The 25852-nt window shown below is 35.4% G+C and overlaps 1 protein-coding gene across 1 annotated transcript in view; it reads right to left on the reverse strand.

The window, feature by feature from the left end:
- DNAI4 (dynein axonemal intermediate chain 4) overlaps positions 1 to 25852 on the reverse strand; it is a 126026-nt gene that overhangs the window by 17491 nt on the left and 82683 nt on the right. The window contains exons 9-13 of the mRNA XM_063105770.1: positions 13011 to 13216; positions 10448 to 10534; positions 9019 to 9170; positions 7343 to 7500; positions 6650 to 6771 (exon numbers count right to left, since the gene is read on the reverse strand). Coding sequence (XP_062961840.1) covers positions 6650 to 6771; positions 7343 to 7500; positions 9019 to 9170; positions 10448 to 10534; positions 13011 to 13216 — 725 coding nt within the window. The remainder of the gene's footprint in view (positions 1 to 6649; positions 6772 to 7342; positions 7501 to 9018; positions 9171 to 10447; positions 10535 to 13010; positions 13217 to 25852) is intronic.

The following is a 25852-nucleotide window of genomic DNA, read 5'->3' on the forward strand; positions in this document are numbered from 1 at the left end:
AATTTAACCAAGGAGGTGAGAAACTTCTACAATGAAAGCTTTAAAATATCAGTGAAAAAAAAATTGAAGAGGACACAAATAAATGGAAAGATATTGCATGTTCATTGGTTGGAAAAATTAACATCATCAAAATGTTCATATCACCCAAAGTAATGTATACATTCAACACAGGACCTATCAAAATACCAATGACAGTCTTCACAGAAATAGAAAAAATTATCTTAAAATTTGTTGTCTGGAACCACAACAGACCCTGTATAGCTAAAGAAATCCTAAATCTTGAACAAAAAGAACAAAGTTGGAGTCATCATGCTTCTTGACTTCAAAATATACTATAAAGCTATAGTAACTGTATGAGTCCATTTCTATTGCTTAAAACAAAATACACGGAACTGGGTAATTTATAAAGAAAATGAAATTTATTGCTTACAGTTTCAGAGGCTGGGGGAACATATCTGGTGAAGGCCTTGGTGGTTAACAGTACCACAGAGGTCTCACATGCCAGAAGATGGTGGAGCAGAGAGAGAGAGAGACTAACCTCCTCATTCACTTTCTCTTCAGAGCCCTCAGAACCACGCCCATGACTACCATTTTTAATCCATTCACTATGGCATGGGCCTACAATATAATCACCTTTTCAAGGCTCCATCTTTCAATTACCATAATAGGATTTCTCATCCTCTTAACAGTCACAGTGGGGGCCAAGTCTCTAAAACATAAAACTTGGGGGACATAATTCAAGCTTCAGTGAGTTTTGGGGGACATAATTCAATCTAATACAGTAACCAGAACAGCGTGGTACTGTTATAAAAACAGACAAATAGGCCAATGGAACAGAATAGAGAGCTCAGAAATAAACCCACACACTTATAGCTAACTGATTTTTGATAAAGGTGCCAAGAATACACATAGGGGAAAGAACAGCCTCTTCAATAAGTGGTGCTGGGAAAACTGGATATCCACACACAGAAGATTAAAACTATACCCCTGTCTCGCACCATACACAAAAATCAACTCAAAATGGATTAAAGACCTAAATTTAAGACCCAAAATTATTTTTTCTTCTAGAAGGAAACATAAGGGAAATACTACATGAAATGGGAGTGAGCAGTGCTTTTTTGAGTGAGACTACAAGGGCACAGGCAACGAAAGCAAAAATACACAAATGAGATTACATCAAACTAAAAAGCTTCCACACAGCAAGGGTCTCTATCAACAAAGTGAAGAGACAACCTACAGAATGGGAGAATGTGTTTGCAAACTACACATGAGACAAGGGGCTAATATTCAGAATATACAAGGAACTCAACTCAGCAGCAAAAAACCCCCAAATAACCTAATTTAAAAAATGGGGAAAGCACCTAAACAGACATTTCTCAAAAGAAGACATACATATGGCCAACTGGCACATAAAAAAAATGCTCAAAATCACTAATCATCAGGGAAATGCAAATTAAAACCATAATGAGATATCATTTCACTCCAGTTAGAATGGCTATTATCAACAGGACAGAAAATAAATGCTGGCAAGGATACAGAGAAAAAGTAACCCTCCTAGATTGTTGGTGGGAATGTAAACTGGTACAGTCATTATGGAAAACAGTATGGAGATTCCTCAGAGAACTAAAAATAGACCTGCCTTGCAATCCCACTACTGTCCCACTACTGGGTCTATACCCAAAGGAAATGAAATCAATATATCAAAAAGATACCTGCACTCCCACGTTTATCACAACACTATTCACAATAGAGAAGAGATGAAATCAACCTAAATGGCCATAATGGATGAATGGATTAAAAAAATCTGTGGTACATATACACAATGGAATACTATTAAGCTATAAAAATCATATCTTATCATGTGCAGCAACATGGATGGAACTGGAAACCATCATGTTAAGTGAAGTAACTCAAGCACAGAAAGACAAATACTCCATGGCTTCACTCATATGTAGAATCGAGGGGGGGAAAAAAGTGGTTCTCATAGAAGTAAAGAGCAGAATAATGGTTACTAGAGTCTGGGAGGAGAGGGGAAGCGGGGAATGAAGGGAGGAGAAGTGGTGGACTAACGGGTACAAAACTATGTTATCTACCCAAAGTGAATCATTGTGCAGTATATTGCATGCATTGAAACAACACACTGCACCCCATAAATATGTACAAATAGATGTTAAATTTTTACAAAAAACAAAGAGAAGAAAGGAAATAATAAGGATCAAAGTGGAAATCAATGGTATAGAAAACAGAAAAACAATAGTGAAAATGAGTTACTTCAAAGCTGGTTCTTTGAGATTAATAAAATCTATAAACTTCTAGCCAGACTAATTAGGGTAAGAAGAGAGAAGATACAAATTACTAATATTAGGAATTAGAGAGGGGACATCACTACATATTCTAGTTATTGAAAATACTAAGGAATATTATTATGCCTATAAATTTGACAACTTAAATGAAAGAGACAAATTCCTAAAAAGACAAAAATTACCAAAGCTCACTTAAGAAACAGATAGCCACAACAGCCACCTACATATATTAAAAATTTGAATTTGTCATTAAAATTTAAAAATCTTCCCACAAAGAAAACTCCAGGCTGAGATGGTTAATTCTATTAAACATGTAATGAAGAGCCCCCAGGGCCCTGAGGCGGTGGACCATGGGCCTCGGCCCTACCAACCACCAACCACAAGTAGGCTGGAGCTGGAGCTGAAAGCAATAAGCCCCCAGGGTCCTGAGGTGGCAGGCCATAGGTGTTGGCCCTGCCCACCACTGACAGCAACCAGGCCAGAGCCAGAGCCAGAGCCAGAAACACAGGGCCGAGGGCCTCAGCCCTGCACTGTCCCCCACCCCTACCACCACAGCCAGGCCAACCATGGAGCCAGCTGTGGGCCAGCCCTGCTCCCTCCTTCCCCCTGCAAACAACATCTTACAATGTACGTATCATAAAAAATATGTAATGAAGAAATAATACTAATTTATTAAAATCTTTCAAAATAGAATTCTATGAGGCCAGCATTATCCTATAAACCAAAGACATAACAAGAAAAGGAAGTTACAGACCAATATCTCTTACAAAGATTAAAAATTCTAAACAAAATTTTAGCATATTGCATCCAACAGTATATTAAGAGGCTCACGCTGCACGTTTCTAGACCTCTGGGGCTGGCGTTTCTGTGCCTTCTTTCAAGTTTACTCCTGTTCCCTGGGCTCACCCTTTTACAAGTGCTTGCTTGCCCCGTGGGCCTAAAACGACAGAAGGACATCAAGTCCACATGTTAACTTGTCAGGGAATGTTTTTTCTAGGATTTTCCTACTAGCACATTGTCATGTCCATGTTTGTGCAACATAATCATAAAGATACTTCGTACTTCTCTGGAACCTCTCCCCTGAGGAAATTTGGAACATCTAAAGACAGCAGTTTTGCAATCCTCATAACTTTCTAGTCTGAGTTTTGCAATGTGATACCTTGGTGTTACTAAAGTCACCACCAAAGAAAGCTTTCACCAGATGTGTTCCCTGGACTTTGGACTTCCTAGCCTCTGAAACTGACTACTGAAACAGGAAAAGACTAGGAGCCGGACCCCAGGGTCTAGAGGTTGTTCTGTGCTGCGACCCCCGGCGGGGAGAAGATGAAGGGGATGCGGAACTGGTGTACCCTAGTGGACGTAAACCCGGAGAACCGGACCACGATGAACACTGGACTTCAGAAATCCTACATAATTTTTTAGGGCAGCAGTGGAGAAACCGGCGGCAGCAGCGGAGGAGCTGGCAGCGGCGTAAGCGGCACCGGCGGTAACGGCGCCAGTGGCAGCAGCGGGGGAAGCAGTACCAGCGGTAGTGGCAGCAGCGGAGCCAGCGGCAGTGGAGCCAGCAGCAGTGGTGCTGGCAGCAGCAGCGTAAGCGGCGGCAGCGGGGGAAGCGTAAGCGGCGGCAGCGGGGGAAGCGCAGCGGCAGGAACAACACCCTGCAGTACCGCCCCATCACCCAGCAGCCCGGCAGAGTCCAAGCTGACCAGAGAGGTGGCTCCCCCGAGAGGCCCAAGACCCGAGGCAACCACACATGCAAGGCACTAGTGGCCAACTGAGTAGTCACTGAGGTAGCCATACCAAATTGGCAACCACAGCAACATCTTAGTCAGTCAATAGTGTCAAACCTGTGGACTGTGAAACCCCTTGCCACAATGAATAAACATCAAAGAAAAGATACCAGAAATACGAAAAATCAAGAAAGTACACCACCAAAAGATAATAAATCTCAAACTCTAGATCCTATAGAACAAGCCCTTGAAATGACTGACAAGGAATTTCGAGTGATAATTCTAAGGAAACTGAATGAGATACAAGAAGACTCAGTTAGACATCATGATGAAACGAGGAAAAGTATACAGGACCTAAAAGAGGAAATGTACAAGGAAATCAATGCCCTGAAAAAAAATGTAGCAGAACTTGCTGAACTGAAGAAGTTATTCAGTGAAATAAAAAACACAAAGGAGAGTTTAACCAGCAGGCTTGTGGAAATTGAAGAGAGAACCTCTGAACTTGAAGATGGGCTGTTTAAAATAACACAAGCAGACCAAAAAAAAAAAAAAGAAAGAAAAAAGAATCAAAGGCATTGAAGAAAATCTGAGAGAGATATCAGACAACCTTAAGCACTCAAATATCCGAGTCATGGGTATTCCAGAAGGGGAGGAAAAAGGAGATTGCATTGAAAACATATTCAACAAAATAGTGGCAGAAAACTTCCCAGGTATAGGAAAAATCACAGATCTTCAGATCCAGGAAGTTCAATGATCTCCAAACGTATTCAACCCAACAGTATATTAAAATGATAATAAATCATGATCAAGTGGGGTTTATTCCAGGAATAAACATTCAAAAAAATTAATCAATGTAATTTTCCACATAACAAACAAAAACTATATGATCATCTTAATAGATAAGGAAAAAGCTTAAAGCTTTTGACAAAATCTAACAGCCATTCCTGATAAAAATGCTCAACAAACTAGGAATTAATGGAACTTTCTCAACCTGTTTAATTGCATCTACACAAAGCTTTCAGGTGACATACTTAATAATAAAAGACTGAATGCTTTCCCACTAAGATCAGGAACAAGACAGGAATGTCCACTTTTACCACCTCTATTCATCATTATACTGGAGATTCTAACCAGTGTAATCATGCAAGAAAAAGAAATAAAATGCAACCAGATTAGAAAGGAAAAAAGTAAAACTGTCTTTATTTACAGACCGCATGATCATCTAAAATTCCTTATGCCAAGGGCATTTCTAGAACACAAGACAAGGGTTTCTCAACCCGGCACTATTGATATATTGGGTCAGATAATTCTTTGTTGAAGGGGGGGTGGTGAGGGTAGCTGTCTTGTGCATGTGGAATATTTAGCAGCATCCCTGGCCTCTGCCCGCTAGATGCCAGTAGCACTTCCCCACCTTCACTCCAACCCCCCATGGCTGCAGCAACCAAAAATATCTCCAGATGTTGCCAACTGTCCCCTGGTGGGAAAATCCTCGCTCCCTGCCCAAATTGAGAACTAATATTCTAGAATCAAAGTAAAGGTAGATTATAGGAATTTGAGAATGAAGGCAGTTAGATGTCTGCAGTAGCAAAAGTAAAAAATAAGATTTAAATATCATTTGAATGATAGGGTAGAATAAAGAAGGAGCTCAAGTTCTGGTTTGCATAATGAGGTAGGTGATGGTGTCATTACAGAGATAATCAGATCATATTACACATAACAGAAAACATGGGATATGTTTTCTTAGAAGTCTGTCATAGTGACTGAATTTTCTGATTTCAAAATACCTCCTGACAAGAAGAATTAGGAAAAGTAGAACTTTATTATTTTGATTTGATTCTGGTCTTGATAAACATGAATTTAAGTGGTCTTCCTAATCCTCACATCCTGAGAGTTACCACTTACCTTGAAATGTAGAGGACTGTACAGTAGATTTGGTTTTTTTAAGTGTGATAGAGCCTCAGAATGGCCAAGAGAGGAAAGGAGGGGCACTCAAGTTAAGTACGAAGTTGTAAAGAGAATCTTTCCATAGTTTCTCAGAAATACATATTTTTCCTCTATCTGGAAAAGCAGATAAAGGACATAGTACCACATTACCTTAAAAAGTTCACGGAAAGAATCATATTATCTTTTAATTCTGTTTTTCATGAACTTTTTAAAGTACCCTCCTATATCCAGTGAGAATGTGCCATCCTACCTTAGGTTAGCAACTTTATCTATGTTTATTTCTTTACTTACAAGGCATAATATTATTTTTAAAAACGCTTATTGAGATATAATTCACCTATTTGTACAGTTCACCTATTTAATATGTACAGTCCCATGGTTTTTAGTTTCTTCAGAGTTGTGCAACCATCACCACAATCAATTTTAGAACATTTTTATCACCCAAAAAAGAAACTCCATAACCATTAGTAGTCATTCCCCATTTCTTCCCCCACCCCTTCCACCTATCCCCTCCCCCTCATCCCCGGCCCCAGGAAATCACTTATCTATTTTCAGTCTCTATATATTAGGTACAATATCTATTAACATGCTAGCATTTTGTCTTGTTTTATATCTTAATACACTTTAATCATTGGAAATTGCAGTAGTAAATAGTGGATTGAAATAATTTACCTTGGGATGAAAAGCAAAACACATTCCAGGAGCCTGTCGTGATATCAAAGCTTCACCTTTCTTTTCCTTTTCCCCTCCTTTTCTGTTGCTTCCAGCAGTAGTTCGCTTCAGTCGCATCAAATCTTTATTTAAAGGAAAAAATACATAACTTGTTATTTATGAAAAATACTGCGAATATCATGCGTGTATCTTCTGCAAATAATATTATGATTTCTGCTATCTTTTTCATGTGATTAAGTTAAAATCAGCAAATACCAGAACTAGAAGCTTAGAAAAATAATGACCAAGCCCAGTTTTTTTCTTATTGGCCAAACCAAAATTTGTAAACTTTTGTAAACTTTCACAGATGCTTCACTAGGAATTTTTTTTTTAACTTTTATTTTGTCGATATACATTGTGGTTGATTATTGTTGCCCCTTACCAAAACCTCCCTCCCTCCTCCCTCTCCTCCCTCCCCACCAACAATGTCCTTTCTGTTTGCTTGTCGTATCAACTTCAAGTAATTGTGGTTGTTATATCTTCTTCCCCCCCCCGTTTTTTTTTGTGTGTGTGTGTGTGTGTGAATTTAAATATTAATTTTTAGCTCCCACCAATAAGTGAGAACATGGCTTCACTAGGAATTTTAAATTCAGTACATAACAAGAGAAAGATAATTTGGGAGTTTTTTTGTTTTTGGTTTTTTGGGTTTTTTACCATGACAGTCCAGTCCTTTCCGTATAATCCATTTGGAGATTCTTCCGTCTGCTGATACAGAAACTAGTATTTCTCTTTTGTCATCACCTGTTGTTCCTCGATCTTGTTCTATCCACTGTAGTTGCCATACAGGTCCCAAATGTTTCTGAGGTGATTCACTAAAACAGGGAAAAATACAAAATATGCAATCACTATAATAATTTTTAAAGGTCTTGGAGTATAAGCAATAATGACAACTCCCTAGAGAATCATGACCTACTTATATAATGATGCTTTTCTTGTTCAAAACTGGAATTTTACTTTAAATATTTTGGAAAATATGAAAGACAATCACTTTGCCACCTCATATTCACTGATGTTTTTCTTATTCCTTACAAAAGGAAAATTTTACTGACCTTTAATTATATTAGCTATCATACATGAATACAAAAGCAAATATTTTTTTTTCAGAATCGACTTTTCTAATTCTATTATTCACTCCTTCTTAGTTTAGTTGTAATTTTTACTTTATTTTAAATACATTAAATATAAGTATCTCCATCTTTATGAAGATTTTTTATGGCTTAAATCAATTCATCATTTAAATCTTATTCAGGTAAACAATTTCTCCCTATGTTTTGCTCTTCTTCCTGTGTTTCAGGATTTCCCATTGGCTTGATTCTCTCGATGGCTGAGATTTAAGTTTTTTCTGAAAAATTAAAATCACTGCTCAGATAACTACTCTTTTCCTATCAGATTAATGGAGTGCTCTGTTCCTACTACTGAATCCCTTGATTTTTTTATACAAACCTTCCAATTCAATAGTTCTGAACCGTATAAAAATCAGAGATGTCTGATTATTTGGTAAAAATTATGGGCCTTCTCCCCAGAAATGAGCACAAAGACTCAGAAAACTATGCAAATAATTTCAAAGTTACTTTAATGACTATTTCTAGTGCTAGTTAAGTTTAGTCAAATACTGATATAAACGTACTATCTCATTTTAGTCCCATTGTTATCTGGTCTATTACAAAAACCTAACCTATTTGAATATCTTTCACCTTTAACTTTTTGGTTTTCTCAATATAACTCATTTATTCATTTATTCATTCATCCATCATTAAGCAAACATTTACTGTACTCCTGTTACATGCCTGATATTGAATAACATACTGAAGATACAAAGGTAGATAAGGTTCAATCCTTGTTCTCAATAAGCTTATGCCCTCCTCAGGAAGATATACAAGGATACTTCAAAAAGTTCATGGAAAGATTTATATATATTATCTTTTAATTCTATTTTTCCATGAACTTTTTGAAGTACCCTTGTGCGTGTGTGTGTGTATACAAAATTTATATACAGTGTGATAAGTGCTATGATACAGTTGTGCATAGGATACACAAAGGAAAGGATTGGGGAGGTTTCCTGGAGGAGTTGACACCAAAGCAATAGTTTAAGAATAAGAAACTGTCAATCCAAAGAAAGTTTGTTGGTGAGGTGGGCAGAGAAGATGATTAAGGAGATATTAGGCTAGAGCATTCCAGCTGAAGAGACAATAAGAAGAATTATTAAATGTTTCAAAAATAATGGTATCTCTCAATAATAACATAAATATTCACTCAAAATCAAATAACATTAGAGTAAAACTTCCTGAAAAAGCAGCTATTATATATTTACCTAATTCTTGGGTTCTCACCTACTATCCAGAACTGGAACATTAATGTTGCTTTGTACATTATAAATCGCAATTGTGCCATTGTGATAGCCAACTGCTAGAAGGTTAGGTGCTCCAATTGAAAAATCCACAGCAGTAACTCCATATGAACTCTGATAAATGCGTTCTGGCCACTGAATAAAAAAATATATATATATATACATATATATATTACATTTTAAACTTGTTTTTGTATACCATGGTAAGGTAGAATATGAAGGTGTTTGAGATTAGTCTGGTGGCAGTGGGGATGTGAGTAGTTAGTCTATGTTCATTTACTCCTGTATTCCTAACTTACAGTATAAGAGAACAAAACCTCAGTCATTTCTTTTACCTTGATAAAACTGTGAATCCTCAGTACTCAATAGCTTTAAGAAACACAGCAAGGGCTTCTGTGATAATTATCATATTTTGTAATCTTTTATAAGGATTAGTATGATCATCACATGACATGTCTACCCTTTCCTGAAAACAAATAATGGGCTGCAAACAAATCATCTAGCATAACCTCCTGTCTTCCAGTATTTGTTTTGGATGCTGGAGTTATCTAATCATTTCCAAACAGAGAATAGAAAAAGCTACAAAACTTTCTAAAGTACTCTGTTCTACAACTCTGCTAAGAGTTTTGTTTTGTTTTGTTTTGCTTTGTTTTAATGTCTAATTTAAATCTTTTCCTGTTTCTAACTACCTACATGGAAAAGAAGACAAGCTACTCAGTTCTTCCACATTTAAAATTGCTTCTTCCTTTCTTTCATGCTATATAAACCCAGTTTCCTGATAGAATAGGTCTATTTATAAAAACTTTAATCATTTTTACATGCTCTTCTGGCCCTTCTCTGAGTATTTCACTTCACATTTCAGTTGAAAATAAAACTAAATGTAAAGCTTTAAAGTAACAGATTGACTAGGGCAGTTTAGCAAAAAAAAGATTGTTGTTATTCTTATTCATCCTCCTCAGAAATTCATGGTAGTAAGAAGGTCATATTAATCTATTTTATATCTGTTGAGGATAGCAGAGATCAGGTGATAAGGAGCTATTCATATATAAAGCAACAACCAAGTATTAAAAGAAACATGTAATTTTCAAAAGATTTTCATTTGCAGACTCATTCTTCTTTAAAATTAGCTGTCATGATCATTAATAGTTCAACTCTGCATCATCAGATCTAACAGCACATTACTATGCTCACTAATGCTCAATAAATATTTACTGAATGAATTCCCTTTACCCTATTTCAGCAAGAACAAATTTTAACTGTTACGGATTTAAACCAAAGAAAATAAAGAAGAAAAATCTTGATTGATACAACTTTCTTGACTTTGTTTAATTGTTACATATAATTATATACTTTATGAGAATTTTGTCAACATTTAACTAAATAAAAATGGTTCTCATTCCTATTTGGATTACCACGGGATTCTTTATTGACCAGCAGCAAGCCAATCCTCTTTTTTGTTCCTTAAATCCAAAGTGCCCATAGCCAACAGCCAAAATATCCTGAAAACCAGAAAAATACATTTAAAATGAGAGATGACAATAACATAAAATATTGGCAAATGTATAAAGACACATATTAATGAACTGCATTAAAAATAGTAGTAAGATATTCAATTGTGAGGGAAAAAAATACCAGTATACCATCTGCTTTTACTCTACACTTTCATTTTCCTAAACAAATAAAATTAATCAGTATAATCCTTCTTATTTTGAGACTGAGGAATAAGTACCCGAGAAGAACCAATTGCTTATATATTGAGGTAATCTACCAAGATTGTATTATTATATTATAATATTTTATGGGTTTTTGAGAATAACCTAATCATTTCAAATATAAAATAAAACTTAAGTTAAAGGCAGATGCTATGGATTGAGTTGTGTCTCCCACAAAATTCATATGCTGAAGCCCTAACCTCCAATATGATTGTATTTGGAAATAGGCTTTTAGGAGGTAATTGAGGTTAAATGAAGTCATAAGGGTGGTTCCTGATCTGATAGGATTGGTAGCCTTATAAGAAGAGAAAGAGACACCAGAGCTCTCTCTTTGCCATGCGAGGACACAGAGAGGAAATGGTCATCAGCAAGCTGAGAAGAGAACTCTCACCAGGAACTGAATCAGCCATCACTTTGATCTTGGACTTCCCATTCTCCAGAACTGTGAGAAAATAAATTGTTGTTTAAGCCACCCAGTCTATGGTATTTTGTTATGGCAGACTGAGCTGACTAATATAGCAGATCATTTCAAGAAATGCATATGTAACAACATATACACAAAAGTTTTAATGACTGACCAAACCCAGCTTCCTCTCTAAAAACATTTCACTTTCTTTTCACCACTCTACTTTCAAGCCAACATCAACTCTCCACAATTCCCCCATCTTAAAATAGTCTTCACCAGTATCCTTTTCACTGTGACATTGACAAACCTCTATTCATTTATTGTAGACTCTGCATAGGCATTACTTTCTTTAAGAAGCATTCATAAGCTTCTCTTATGTATTCCTACAGTACTATTTATTTTCCTTATCAAGCACATGGGAAAGTAGTATAGGGGCATGGTCTATGTATAACTTAATTATTACTCTACTCTAGTGCCTTAACAGAGTGTCCAGCACAGAGTGAATGTTCAATAAGTATTTGTAGAACAAATTAATAAATATAGATACCATCTGTAATATGTTTTTATTTATCTTTGTTCAAAAAGATTTAATCTCAATAACAGTGTATTAATTTTTAAAATGCTAGTATATTCAGTTTCTAAAAATGTTTCATATATCTTTATTACAGGCTTATTATTGATTTATTAAATCCCACTTATCCACAAGATGTTCCCAAATATAGTTTTATAAAGACAAATTCATAGTAAAACTACTTTATTTTATTAAAAAATAATACAAATAATTAAAATCATATATTATTTAGGTTTCAACAAAAATGATTATAGACTTTCTGTTTTTTAATAACCATTACAACTATCACATTTGCACATAGTATCTGATAAGGTGTGGCAATAAAGAAATAAGGCTAATTCTCAAACATGCATAATACAAGTTAAGCAAACAAACTAGTTTTGAACACTAAAAATACACTAAATATTTATTCCAAAGATACTGCCATTACTCAAAAGATTTTTGGAATTGCTAATTGGGAATGCCTTCAGAAACAATTTATAAATCCCAGGAGAAAATCGGTCTCCTTACTCTATAACTATCTCTTTTCTTACAAGCAAATATACCATTCCTCAGCCTCATGATTCATCTTATTTACCTCAAAATGACTTTTGGCAGTGCAGTAGTTAAGAGGATGAATCTTGAGCCAGATGTCTGAGTTTGAATTCTGGCTGTTGCACTTATTGGTTGTGTAACTTTGAGAAGGTTATTTATCCTTTTTGTGCTTCAGTTTCATCATCAACATAATGGAGAAAATAATAGAAACTAACTCAATGGATTGTTGTGTCAATACTTGTAAAACACAACAATGCCTGGTACATGCTAAGTGCTTTTTAAGTATTTGCTAATATTAGTAGCAATAGTACTTTAAGGAATCTCATAATTATTTTGCACATTTTCAGTGTCACTGAATTAAGTATATGCTTACAAATATGACTACTTTAGGAGAATACAAATTTAGGTACATGAGTTTTAGTATATGCTAAAACAAATCAACCATATTCCATCTTCTAGTTCACTTCTCAATATCCAGCATGGATTCAGAGAATGCCATGTCCCAAGTACATCTCCTAAAATAAAAATGGTAATTTTTTAAATTAAAGAAGGAAAACATTATTTTGTAACTATTTACATCTCTCCCTTTTTGAAACATGAACTTGTTTTAGGGGCATTTTAAAACTAAGAGTTATGGTCTATCTAAATGGCCTGCCCCATGATTGAGAAGAAAAAAAAATTCTTTATTATTAGAACATGACAATTGCCTTTAAATGTTAAAGATGGAATTGTTAAAATATTTGAAAACTTACTGGGTTTGTTTTATTCCAGGCAAGACTGCTCACATTAAGGCCTTTGGTTAAGTCACAGGAAAAAGACCAAAGTCGTTCCAAATTGGCTGGTATTGTTGATTGTACTGCACCTATTTCTATTTCTTCTTCCTCCTCCTTCTTAACTTCTTCCTCTGCCTCTTGAAGTTTTTCACCTTCAGGCTCTTCAGGCTCTTCAGGTTCAGGTTCTAAAATTAAATCAAATAAAAAGATCATTGCTCTCTACAACTATAGGGCCTGCCAAAGGCTCCAAACGGCATCTATACTTCCACTGACATTCAAGCACAATTGGATCTGTTAGATCATATGGCCAAAGTAACAGGGCACCTTGAATGGTAACCTGGACTTGTTGCAGAGTCTTCTGTTTTTCTGGGCTCCACTCAAAGCCTGTAGCTTTTTGAGTCACTCAGTAAATAGGCCAGAGTAGCACATCCAAATGAAGAATATGTTGCCTACAAAATGCAGAGACCCGTTAGACATTGTGCCTCTTTTTGGTTGTAAAAGGGGCCAGGTGCAACGACTTATCCTTCACTTTAGAAGGCATATCTGAACATATCCCACACCACGAGATCCCTAGAAATTTCACTGAGGCAGAAGTCCCCTAAAATTTTCTCAGATTTATTTTCCACCTTCTGACATTGAAATGTCTTATCAATAAGTCTACTTTCTGTTTACTAGGTACAATCAGCATAATATCATTAATGTAATGGACCAGTGTGACATCTTGTTGCCGGGAAAGTTCTCTACAGACTAAATTATGACATGGGGATAAAGAATTAATATACATCTGAGGTAGGACAGTAAAGGTGTATTGCTGTCCTGGCCAGCTGAAAATGAGTGACTTCTGGTGGTTTTTTACCAACAGGTATCGAAAAAAAAAATGCATTTGCCTTATTAATAACTACATAGCAGGTATGAGGAAGATGTGTTAATTAGCTCAGGCAATAAAACCCCATCTGGAACAGCAGTTGCAAATGGAGTCACTGCCTGGCTAAATTTATTATAATCCGCTGTCATTTTCTAAGATCCATCTGTTTTAACACAAGCCAAATAACTGGCTTAGATGAATGTGAGATGTGAGGGGAATCGACATACCTGAATATTTCAAGTCCTTCAAGTGGCACTTGAAATCCCTCCAGGAAAGTGCTATTGCTTTTGGTTTACTATCATTATCACCCAAAGTCCAAAGTTTATATTAGAGTTCTCTCTTGGTGTTGTATATTCTATGGGTATTGAAAAATGCATAATGACATGAATCCACTATTCTAGTATCATATAGAATAGTTTCACTGTCCTAAACATCTCAATTCATTCCTCCCTGCCAAACACTGATACTTTTACTATCTCCATAGTTTTGCCTTTTCTGGAAAGTCATATAGCTGAAATCATACAGTATGTGGCCTTTTCAGATTGCCTTTGTTCACTTAGTAATATGCATTGAAGTTTCCTCCATGTCTGTTCATGTCTTGATAACTTAGCACTGAATAATATTCCATTGTCTGGATGTACCACAATTTGTTTACCCATTCACCCACTGAAGGACATTTTGGTTGCTTCTAAGTTTGGACAATTATAAATAAAGATTCTATAAACATCTATCAATAGGTTTTTGTGTGGACATAAGTTTACAGCTCACTTGGGCAAATACCAAGGAGTGATTGCCAGATTGTATGGTAAGAGTATGCTTAGTTTTATAAGAAACTACCAAACTGTCTTCCAAAGTGAAAATACCATTGTGCATTTCCACCAGCAGTAAATGAGAGTTTTTGTTACTTTACCAGCATTAGGTGTTGTCAGTAGTTTTGATATTGACATTTTATTAGGTGTATAGTGGTATCTCCTCATTATTTTGATTAGCAATTCCCTAATGACATATGATGTAAGTAACTTTTTATATGCCCATTTGCCATCTGTGTATATTCTTTGGTGAGGTGTCTCTTCATGTCTTTTACTCATGTTTTAATCATGCTATTTGTTTTTTACTGTTGGGTTTTAGGAATTTTTTGCATATTTTGGATAACAGTCATTTATCAGATATATTTTGAAAATATTTTCTCCAGTGTGTGACTTGTCTTCTTATTCTATTGACAGAGTCTTGCAGAGCAGAAGTTTTTAATTTTAATGAAGTCCAGCTTATTAATAATTTCTTTCAGTGGGTCCTGACTTTGGCATTGTATTTAAAACGTCATTGCAATACCCAAGGTCATCTAGTGTTTTTCCTATATTATCTTCTAGGAGTTTTATAGTTTTGCATTTTACATTTAGGTCTATGATTCATTTTAGTTAATTTTTGTGAAGGGTGTAATGTCTGTGTCTAGATTTATTTTTGCATGTAGATATCTAGTTGTCATAGCGCCACTTGTTGAAAAGACTATCTTTTCTCCATTGTATTGCCTTTCTTCTTTTATCAAAGATCAGTTGACTATATTTATGTGAGTCTATTTCTGGGCTCTCTATTCTGTTCCACCCATCTATTTGTCTATTCTCTCACTAATAGCACATTGTCTTGACTATTACAGCTTTACAGTAAGTTGTGAAGTCAGGTAGCATCAGTTCTCTGACTTTGTTCTTCTTCAATATTGTGTTGAATATTCTGGGTATAATTGCTTTTTTAAAAGTCCTTTTCCTTTTCCACCATCTCAGTCACCTTTTCGTCTGTTTCTATTGACTGATTTTTCTTGTACTTATGGGTCATATTTTCCTGCCTCTTCACATTACTAGGTTTTTTTGTTTGTTTGTTTGTTTGTTTGTTTTTAGATTGCTGGACACCATAAATGTTATAGTGTTCAATGTCTGGATTGTGTTTTCTACTTTTAAAAAGTGTTAAAAGTCTGCAATCACAATTCCTTGAACTTGTTAGGGCAAGTGAAAAGATATGATGTTGATGGGTAAGAGGGAGGGAGTGGGAGGGAGAGGGAATAATCAGCAAAGGGACATGAAAATCAACTACACTGTATACTGATAAAATTTTTTTTAAAAGTGTGAAAGTTTGTTTCAGAAAATAGTTAACTTACTTTTGGATAAGCTTAAGATTTTTAAGGCTTTTTCTGAAGGGTTTGGCCAGGGTGGTGGGGTGGGGGGGTCTAGATTAACCTTATTCTAAGGTTAGTCTAGCCCTACTGTTAACGTATAACCTATCTGGATTTCTACTAAACAACTTCAAGTTTGCAGCAAGTTCTCTCTCATTCTCTGGCTAGTCAGAACGCAAAAGTCTCCCAATCCTGTGTGAACTCTGAGACTTTGTTCATCTTATAGCTTCCTCATAGTTGTTCTGCGCTTATTTTGTGGAGTTTTATCCTAACGTGCACATCTCAAGTTGCAGCCAAAGACTCAATGGTAGATTTATGTAGTTTTTTCTCTGCATAGCTCCCTCCTATCTGATTCTCTATTCACCAACTTCCAGATACCTCAGCCTTCTTGAACTCTTCTCTCTGTCTCATCAAATAAGTAAAACTACCACACTCTAGTATAGTTCCCGTCTCTGTCCTGTGGCCTCATAACTATCTATATCCTTACTAAAAGTAGGCGTTATATTTCACTATTTTGAAAAGATCAATGATGGCTTCCATATTGCTATGGTAGGCTTCTAGTCATTATGTGTTAACCATATTATACTTGCCCTCCTACCATTAACAGACAAAAACTGGATTAGATATATGAGGTAACTGTTTTCAGGCATTGAACAATAGACAATGCAAAACTGTGAACTACGGTCAGCTGGATCATATGGCCCAAGTGACAGCAGCCTGCACGGCAACCTGGGTGTGTTACAGAGCCTTCTCCTGTTCTGAGCCTCACTCAAAACTAGCAGTTGTTCGGGTCACATGGTAACACATGTGGGATGGAGTAATACACCCAAATGAGGAATGTGTTGCCCCCAAATCCAAATAGGCCCACTAGGCATTGTGCATCTTTCATGGTTGTAGGGTGGGCCCAGAAGCAACAAATTATCCTTCACCTTAGAAGGGATATCTCAATATGCCCCACACCACTAGACCCCTAGAAATTTCAATGAGATAGAAGGCCTTTGAATTTTAGCTGAATTTATTTCCTGCCCTCTGACACATAAATGTCTTACTAATAAGTCTAGAATAGTTGCTACTTCTCGCTGACTAGATCCAATCAGGATAATGTCATTAATGTAAGGAAGTAAAGTGGTATCTTGTGGAAGGGAAAGGCAATAAAGATCCCTGCAAACTAAATTATAACATAAGGCTGAAGAATTGATATACTCCTGAGGTAGGTCAGTTAAGGTGTATTGCTGGCCTTGCCAGCTGAAAGCAAACTGCTTCTGGTGGGCCTTAGGGACAGGTGTGAAAAAAAAGGCATTTGCCAAATCAATAGCTGCATACCAGGTACCAGAGATGTGTTAACTTGCACAAACAATGAAATCCCATCTGGTATAGCAGCTGCAATTGCAGTTACCATTTGGTTAAGCTTAGAATAACCCACTGTCATTCTCCAAGATCCATCTGTCTTCTTCACAGGTCAAATAGGAGAGTTGAATAGGATGTGATAGAAATTACCACCCTGTATCTTTCAAGTCCTTGATGCTGGCACTAAATTCTGCATTCCCTCCAAGCATACAGTATTGCTTTTGATATACTATTTTCCTAGACAGAGGCAGCTTTAATGACTTCCATTTTGTCTTTCCCACCACAACGGTCCTTGCTCCACAGGTTAGGGAACCACTGTGGGGATTCTGCCAGATGCTAAGTATGTCTATTCCAATTACGCATTCTGGAACTTGGAAAAATTACCACAGGATGGGCTCAGGAACCCACTGAACCCACTGTGAGTTGGACCTGAGCTAAAACTCTATGGATTACCTGACTTCTCTATTCTGACTGGAGGGCCACAGTGACATTTAATGTCTCCTGAAATCAATATCAGTTCAGAGCCAGTCAGAGTCCAGTAGTCCCCAAAGGTCTGATTATTTCTTTTTTCCACCAATGCACAGTTACCCTGCTAACAAGCTGTTGGTTCCCTTGGGGAGCTGAAAGAAAGATTATGATATAAATTTTCAGTAGTGTACCCAGGGTCATTTCTCTAGGAGACCAGGCCTCCCCTTCATTCAAAGGGTTATGAATCTATAAACTGACTCAAGTCTGGGAATTGATTGAGGGTCCATGATTCTCTGTTTTCATGATTCAAGTTAGACTTTTGTTCACTTGACCTAAAAGTTTTCTGCTCATAAGATCAGGTAAGAATTTAGAAGGCTTCCTATCTAGTTCACTTCTAGGAACACCATGATTAACTAGCCAATGCCATAGATCTACATTGGTCAGATTATTTTGATTGTTGTTCTGCCTCTGCTGTCCATTGTGGTAACTACACCCACCTTGCCTTTGGCAGTTGAGTGCTGCCACTTGGCTCCTGTCACCCCAGGATTTAATTATTCCCATTTCATTTAAGTTTTCCAATTGATTGACTGTGGTTTCCACTTTAAGGTCTGGCCTACAGAGAAGAGAAATCATGGAGCTCTTCAAGGATGCTGGGTCTCCTCTCACAAATCTATTTCTCAAAGTATTGGTGAGAGGTATGTCTTCTGGACCCTGCCATTGTATATGAGGTTTTAGGTGACAGTCCCACTCTAGCATTCCAATCTCCCCAAGCCTTTGAATCCCTTCCTCTACATTAAACCAAGGGAGATTGGGCATTTCCAACTTGCTTACAGTTAGCCATCTTTTGATCCATGTTTCAGCCAACCAACCAAATAAACTTTTAAAGTCCTTTCTGACTCCCTAAGCTACAACACTATACGCAGAATCTCCACTTCATGGGCCCATATCAGTGAATTTGTCCTTATCCAACTTTATGTTCCTTTCACCATTATCCTACACCTTTAATATCCATTCCCACACACGTTCCCCATATTTTTGCTTGTATAGAAAACTCAAGTAGTTCTTTTGGAGTGCAGCTCACCTCCTCATGGAACACACTTTGTATTGCACTTTTACTGGCCTGCTGGGACTTGAGTCTAGTAATAGTCTAGAAGCAAAGAGGGGCAGTGAGGTGGGTCCTAAGGAGAATCAGCATTGTTTCACTTGGCAATTGACTCAGGGGAGGCCATTACTGTTTCCTCAGGCAATTCAGAGTTAATTCAGACAGAGGTGGAATAGCTGATATCACTGGAGGTGGGGGTAGGAAGGCCACTTCTGCTGGAAGTAAAGATTCATCAGAATTTAGAGGCTCAGTGCCCCAGCTTCATCAGTCTTCCCACACAGTCCCATCCCAACTTACAGGATCCCATTCCTCAACAATCTATGCCCTCACTTTAACAGTAGACACCCTACGAGGCTAAGAGCTTAATTGCTGTTGTAATTCAGCCAATCACATGATGAAGACTTGTGTTTAATTTTCAACAGTTTCAACCCTGTGACTACAGGAGAGAAGATTCTCTTTCAGGACACACTTAGAAGCTCTTAGGTTACTTATGTGGAACTTGAGCTGGGAATTCGAATCCCTGAGTGCATCCTTTTTTCACTTTGTCCAGCAACATTAGGAGCAACTACCATCGTTATTCTCATTAGTTTTCCACAAATGTTCAAAAATATTATATACAGAGTGACTAAGCTCCTGCCTCTTTTAAGTGGTTGACTGCAAGCATTCAATGAAGATAGTTTGTATACCTCTATAAACATCACGCCATTGACTATCAGTGCTCTCTGTACTATTAGAAGTAGAGTACTTAGCATTGTTAAATCTAATCAGATTAGAGAGTCTGTTCCAGAAATACCAAGCCAATTAAGAAAACCTTAAACTTCTGTTTGTCTAGAATCACTACTGGTACTAAAATACGTACTAGTCAGAGTTCTCTAGAAAGGCAGAACCAGTAGGATGTATAGAGAGATAGACAAGAGAAAAATTATTAGGGGAATTGATTCACACAGTTATGGAAGCTGAACCCTCAATACCCCTGTGATAGGCTATCTGCAAACTAGAGAACCAGGGAAACTGGTAGCATGGCTCAGTTCAAGTCTAAAAGCCTAGAACTAGGGAAGCCAATGGTGTGACTCTCAGTTTGGGGCTGAAGGCCAGAGAACCCAGGGGGCCACTGATGGAAGGCCTGGAGTCCAAAGGCCAGAGAACTTGGAGTTCTGATATCCAAGGGTAGAAGAATAAGGGTATCCCAGCTTCAGAAGAGAGAGATAGACAGAACAAGTTTGTCTTTCCTCTATCTTTTTGTTTTGTCCAATCCTTCTAGCAATTTAAATGGTGCCCACCCACAATGGGTGAAGCCATATCTTCCTTACTTAGTCCACTGATTCAATCTCTTCCAGAAACACCTTTCCATACTAATGCAGAAATAATGCTTTAATAGCTATCTGGGTATCCATTAATCTAGGCAAGTTGACACCTAAAATTAACCATCACAGATAGTATCCAGAAGTCAGATAATTTCAAGTTTGAGTGTATCTCATAACAGAGTTCCCAAATATATGAAACAAAAATCAATAAACCTAAAGGAAAATATAGATAAATCCATAATCATAATTGAAGATTTTAACATTATTCTCTCATTAATTGATAGAAGAGGTCAACAAAAACTCAATAAAGATAAAAGATTTGAAAAACACTATCAAACAGTTTGATATTATTTACATTTAAAGACTGTCATACCAAATAACAAAAGAGTACACATTCCTCTTTTGTGAAACATTCACCATATTCTGGGCCATAAAACAAGTCTTAATAAATTTCAAAGGATAGAATGTTTTCTCTGACCACCACACCAGTGTTAAGTTAGAATTCAATAAAAAGAGATAGCTAAAAAATTATTAAAATTTCAAAAATTAAAAACATACTTCTAAATAACTTATATGTCAAAGAAAAACCAACATGGGAAATGAAAAATTATTTTGAACTAAATGATAATAAAAATACATATATCAAAATTTGTCGAATGCAGCTAATGTAGTACTTACAGAGAAATTTATAGGATTAAAATGCCTATATTAGACAAAAAGAAAAATGTGAAATCAATGATCCAACTTTTTATTTTGTTGGAGTGAGCAGGACTGAAGCCATGCTGGGACCTAAAACCACACAGGCTATAGGCAAATTTTAAAAATATAGGTTTTTTTCTTGGCAGGCATTTCTCTGAGTTCCCTCTTTTCTTTTGATATTTTGAACCTTGGTTAATGGGGCAAGATGACATTACTTACATAAATGTAAAGATGTTTTCCAGTCAGTCTGAAGCTGCAGACTCACAATGAAGCACATACTATCCAGTAGGACACTGAGATAGGTACAGGAGCAGAACCACATGGAGTCTTGGCAAGACTTTGCACCTGAGACCTTACATGAAGCCCTTGCTGCTCATGTGTCCCTCCCTCCTGCTTTTCATTTCCCACATTTCATTCCCTCAACACCTCTTTAAAAACCCCTCAGTAAATCTGAGTCTTTGAGATGGCTTTAGTCTGGCCATTCTCCTTCAGGTTTACCGGAGAGATGGGCTAGCTTAACATCTTTCCTCAGGTTAGTGGTATTCCTGAATAAAAACTGACTTCCATTTTCACCAACATTTGACTTTTGTTTGTTTGTTTTTGGAAGGGGACAGGCAGCCAGATTTGTATGCCGGTGGTAAATTTTGGCAAGCTCAGCCAGAAGGTGAGTGGCCCCTGTAACAGTTTTAAGCAGCTAGAAAAATAGTAAATTAAACACAATGTAGAAAAAAAGTAAAAAATGAAAATAATTGAATTTTTAAAGAAAACAGACAAAATATTGAGAAAATCAAGAAAACTAAATGTTCGTCTTCAAAAAATTAACTAGACTATCAATAAATAAATAAAAATAAAAAGTCACAAATGACCCAAATCAAGAATGAAATAGGAGATATCACTATAAATTCTACAAATATTAAGACATATAATATAAGGAGAGAATATTATGAACAACTTTATACAAATAAATTCAACAACATAGACGAAATGGACAAAATCCTTACAAATTACCAAAACTGACACAGGTAGATACAGAATATCTGAATAATGCTATATTTGTCAAATAAATTAAATTTGTAATTTAAAAACTTTCTGCCAAGAAAACTCAGTCCAGATGGTTTCACTGGTAAATTTTATCAAACATTTAATGAATAAATAATATAAATATTACACAAATATTTTTGGAAAATAAAGAATTAGCGAAGACTTTCACAACTCATTTTATAAGCCCATCATAACATCGATTAAAAAAAAAAAAACCCATCAAGGACCTTACATGAAAAGAAAAATATGGAAAAATATGTTGCATGAACACAGTCACAAAAATTCTTGACAGATTATTATAAAATTGAATACATTAATATATAAAAAGGATAATACATCATGACCAAGTGAAATTTCATTCCAGAAATTCAGTTTAATACTTGAAATCAATTAATGTAATTGACCACATTGACAAATTCAAGGAGAAAAATTATATGATCATTTTAATAGATCTAGAAGAAGCTTTGAACAAAATTCAACACCCATTGATCTTAAAAACTGTCTAACAAACTGGAAAGAGAAGAAAACTTCCTCAAACCAATAAAAATCACCTATTATAAAAGAGAGGTAACATCGTATTTAATGATGAAATATTGAATGATTTATTCCTAACTGCAGGAACAAGACAAGAATATCTGCTCATACCATGTGTATTCAATATTGTACTAGGGATCCAAGCCAGTGCAATAAGTAAAAAAATGGCAAAAATATTTTTAAAAACAGAAATAAAAATCATATTTACTGATAACAGGATTGTATATATATAGATAGATAGATAGATATAGATATAATATATATATATTAGAAAACCCTAATCCACAAAAAATAAAGTAATGGACCTAAAAGAAAGCTATTGAAAATGCAGGTGGAAAGTTGATGTGCATCAGTGATTTCTATATTCTAGCATAAAGCAATTATAAAATTAAATTTTAAAAGCAATACCATTCAAAACATTAAGAGATAAATTTAATAAAAGATAAGGCCTGTATATGAAAAATATTTTTAAATTCCTGATATATATTTTAAATGACTTAAGTAAATAGAAAAAATATATACAATGTTCATAGATTAGCATATTAAATATCGTTAAGATGTCAGTTCTTCCCAAATTAATCTATGATTTAACAACACAAATTAAAATCTCACTAAGCTTTCTGGCAAAAATTGACAAGTTGCTCTTCAAATATATATGGAAATGAAAAGGAACTAAAATAGTTAAAGCCATGCAGGAAGAGAACAATTTCAGAGGACATACTCTACCTGATTCTGAAACTTATTTTAAAACTGTGGTAATCAATACATTGTGTTATTTTCTATAGGATAAACAAATAGCAAGACAGATTTTAGAAATAAACCCACTAACATGTGGTAAAATGATTTTGACCAGGGGACAAAAAAATTAATAGAAAAAGAAAAACTTTTTTAAAAAAATGATGCTGAAACAACTAGATGTACATAAAAAGAGAAAACAAAACAAAACCTTGATACCTTACCAACTACATTCACAAAAAATTAATTCAAAATAGATAATATGATGAATATATTAAATTGTTTCATTAAAATAACCACTTTACTATATATATATGTAACTCATAAGATCATTTTGTATACCTTAAGTATACACAATAAAATTTATTAAAAGTAAAAATTTGGGGCTGGCCAGTTAGCTCAGTTGGTTAGAGCATGGTGCTTATAACACCAAGGTCCAGGGTTCAATCCCTGTCCTAGCCAGCTGACAAAAAACAAAAATAAAAAAATAATAATAATAAATTAAATTAAAATTAACATTTTATAAAAACAAAAATAGATAATAGGCCTAAACATAAAAGCTAAAACTATATGGCATCTAGAAGAGAACCTAGAAGTACATCTTTGCAACCTTGAAGCAGGCAAAGATTTGTTAGAGAGGTCTTGGAAAGAATTAAATATAAAAGAAAAAACTGATGATTTAGACTTCATCAAAATTCAAAACTTCTTCTCATCAAAAGACATTTTTAAGAAAATTAATTGGTAAGCCATAGACTTATAAGAGAAAATATTTGTAATACATGTATCTGACAAAGGGCTTATATTCAGAATTGTAAAAATAAGCTCTTAAACATGATTTGAAAAAAAAACAAAACTCAATTTTAAAGTTGGCAAAGAACTTAACCAAACATTAAACAACAGAACACATACAAATGACCAAATTAAACCACATGAATAATGACTCAGTCTTTATGACAACATTAAAAAGATTACCAACAGCAGGTTTTATCAAGAATGTGAAGTAACTGGCATTCTTACACATTGTGGGAGTGTAAAACGTTATAACTATTAGAAAAGCATATGAGTTTCTAAAAAGTCATGCAACATCTAAAGACCCAATAATTCCATTCCTAGATACTTGCACAAGAGAAATTAAAACCTATGTCCACCAAAAGGCTCAAACAAAATTGTTCACAGCAGCTTTATTCCTAATAGCCCCAAATTGAAAACCACCCAGGTGTCCATCAACAGGTGAATGGATAAAAAACTCAGTATGATATATTCAGACACTGGACTACTATTCAAAAGAAAAATGAACTACTTATACACACATCAACCTAGATGAATCTCAAAAACATTAATGTTAAGTGAAGGAAGCCAGACTGAAAAGAAAATATACTATATGAGCCCACTTATATGTCATACTAGAATAGAGAAAGTTAATCTGTGGTGACAGAAATCAGGTTTCTGTCTGCCAGGTGTGAGGGGGTGAGGGAGAGGCAGCAGTAAGGTTTACTGGGAAAACAGCACAAGGTAACTTCTTGGGTTGATGTATATGTTTTCTGTTTTGATCAGGGTATTGGTTACATTAGTTTATACATTTTCAGAACATAGTAAAAAAAAAAGTTAAAATATATGTATTTCACTGTATGTAAATCTTTCCTCATTAAAACATTAGCTATGGTATTTTTATTTCTTAGATAATTTAAAGGAATGATACACCAACAGTTTTGTTTTATAAATGTCAATATTTATAGTACCCTGTAAATTGCAACCTTTCAACTCTTTAAATACAGATTATAAAATTTACAAATGAAAAAACTTCTGCACAGTAAGAGAAATAATCAACAGAGAAAAGAGGCAACCAGTAGAATGAAAGAAAATATTTGCAAACTACTCATCCCACAAGGGATTAATATCCAGAATATACAAGGAACTTAAACAACTCAACAGCAAAAAAACAAATGATCCGATTAAAAAATGGGCAAATGACCTGAAAAGGTATTTCTCAAAAGAAGACATACAAATGACCAACAAGTATATGAAAAAATGCTCAATATCATGAATCATCAGGGAAATTCAAATCAAAACCACAATGAGATATCATCTCACCCAGTTAGACTGGCTATTATCAAAAAGACAAAAAATAACAAATGCTAGAAAGGATGTGGAGAAAAGGGAACTCTTATACACTGTTGGTGGGAATGTAAATTAGTACAGCCATATGGAAAACTGTATGGAGGTTCCTCAAAAAACTAAAACTAGAACTACCATATGATCCAGCAATCCCACTGCTTGCTATTTATCCAAAGGAAAGGAAATTAGCATACCAAAGAGATATCTGCACCCCATTTATTATTGGTTTATTGTTTATTATTTATTTGTTTATTGCAGCACTATTCATAGCCAATATATTGAATCAACCTAGGTGTCCAACAACATATGAATAGATAAGAAAATATGGTATAATATACAAAATGGAATACTACTCAGTCAGCCATGAAAAATAATAAAATCCTGTCATTTGTGGCAACCTGGATGAGCCTGGAAGATATGATAAGTGAAATAAGTCAGAAAGATAAATAC

Source organism: Cynocephalus volans, chromosome 8, assembly GCF_027409185.1.
Source record: "Cynocephalus volans isolate mCynVol1 chromosome 8, mCynVol1.pri, whole genome shotgun sequence".
Taxonomy (NCBI): Eukaryota; Metazoa; Chordata; class Mammalia; order Dermoptera; family Cynocephalidae; genus Cynocephalus; species Cynocephalus volans.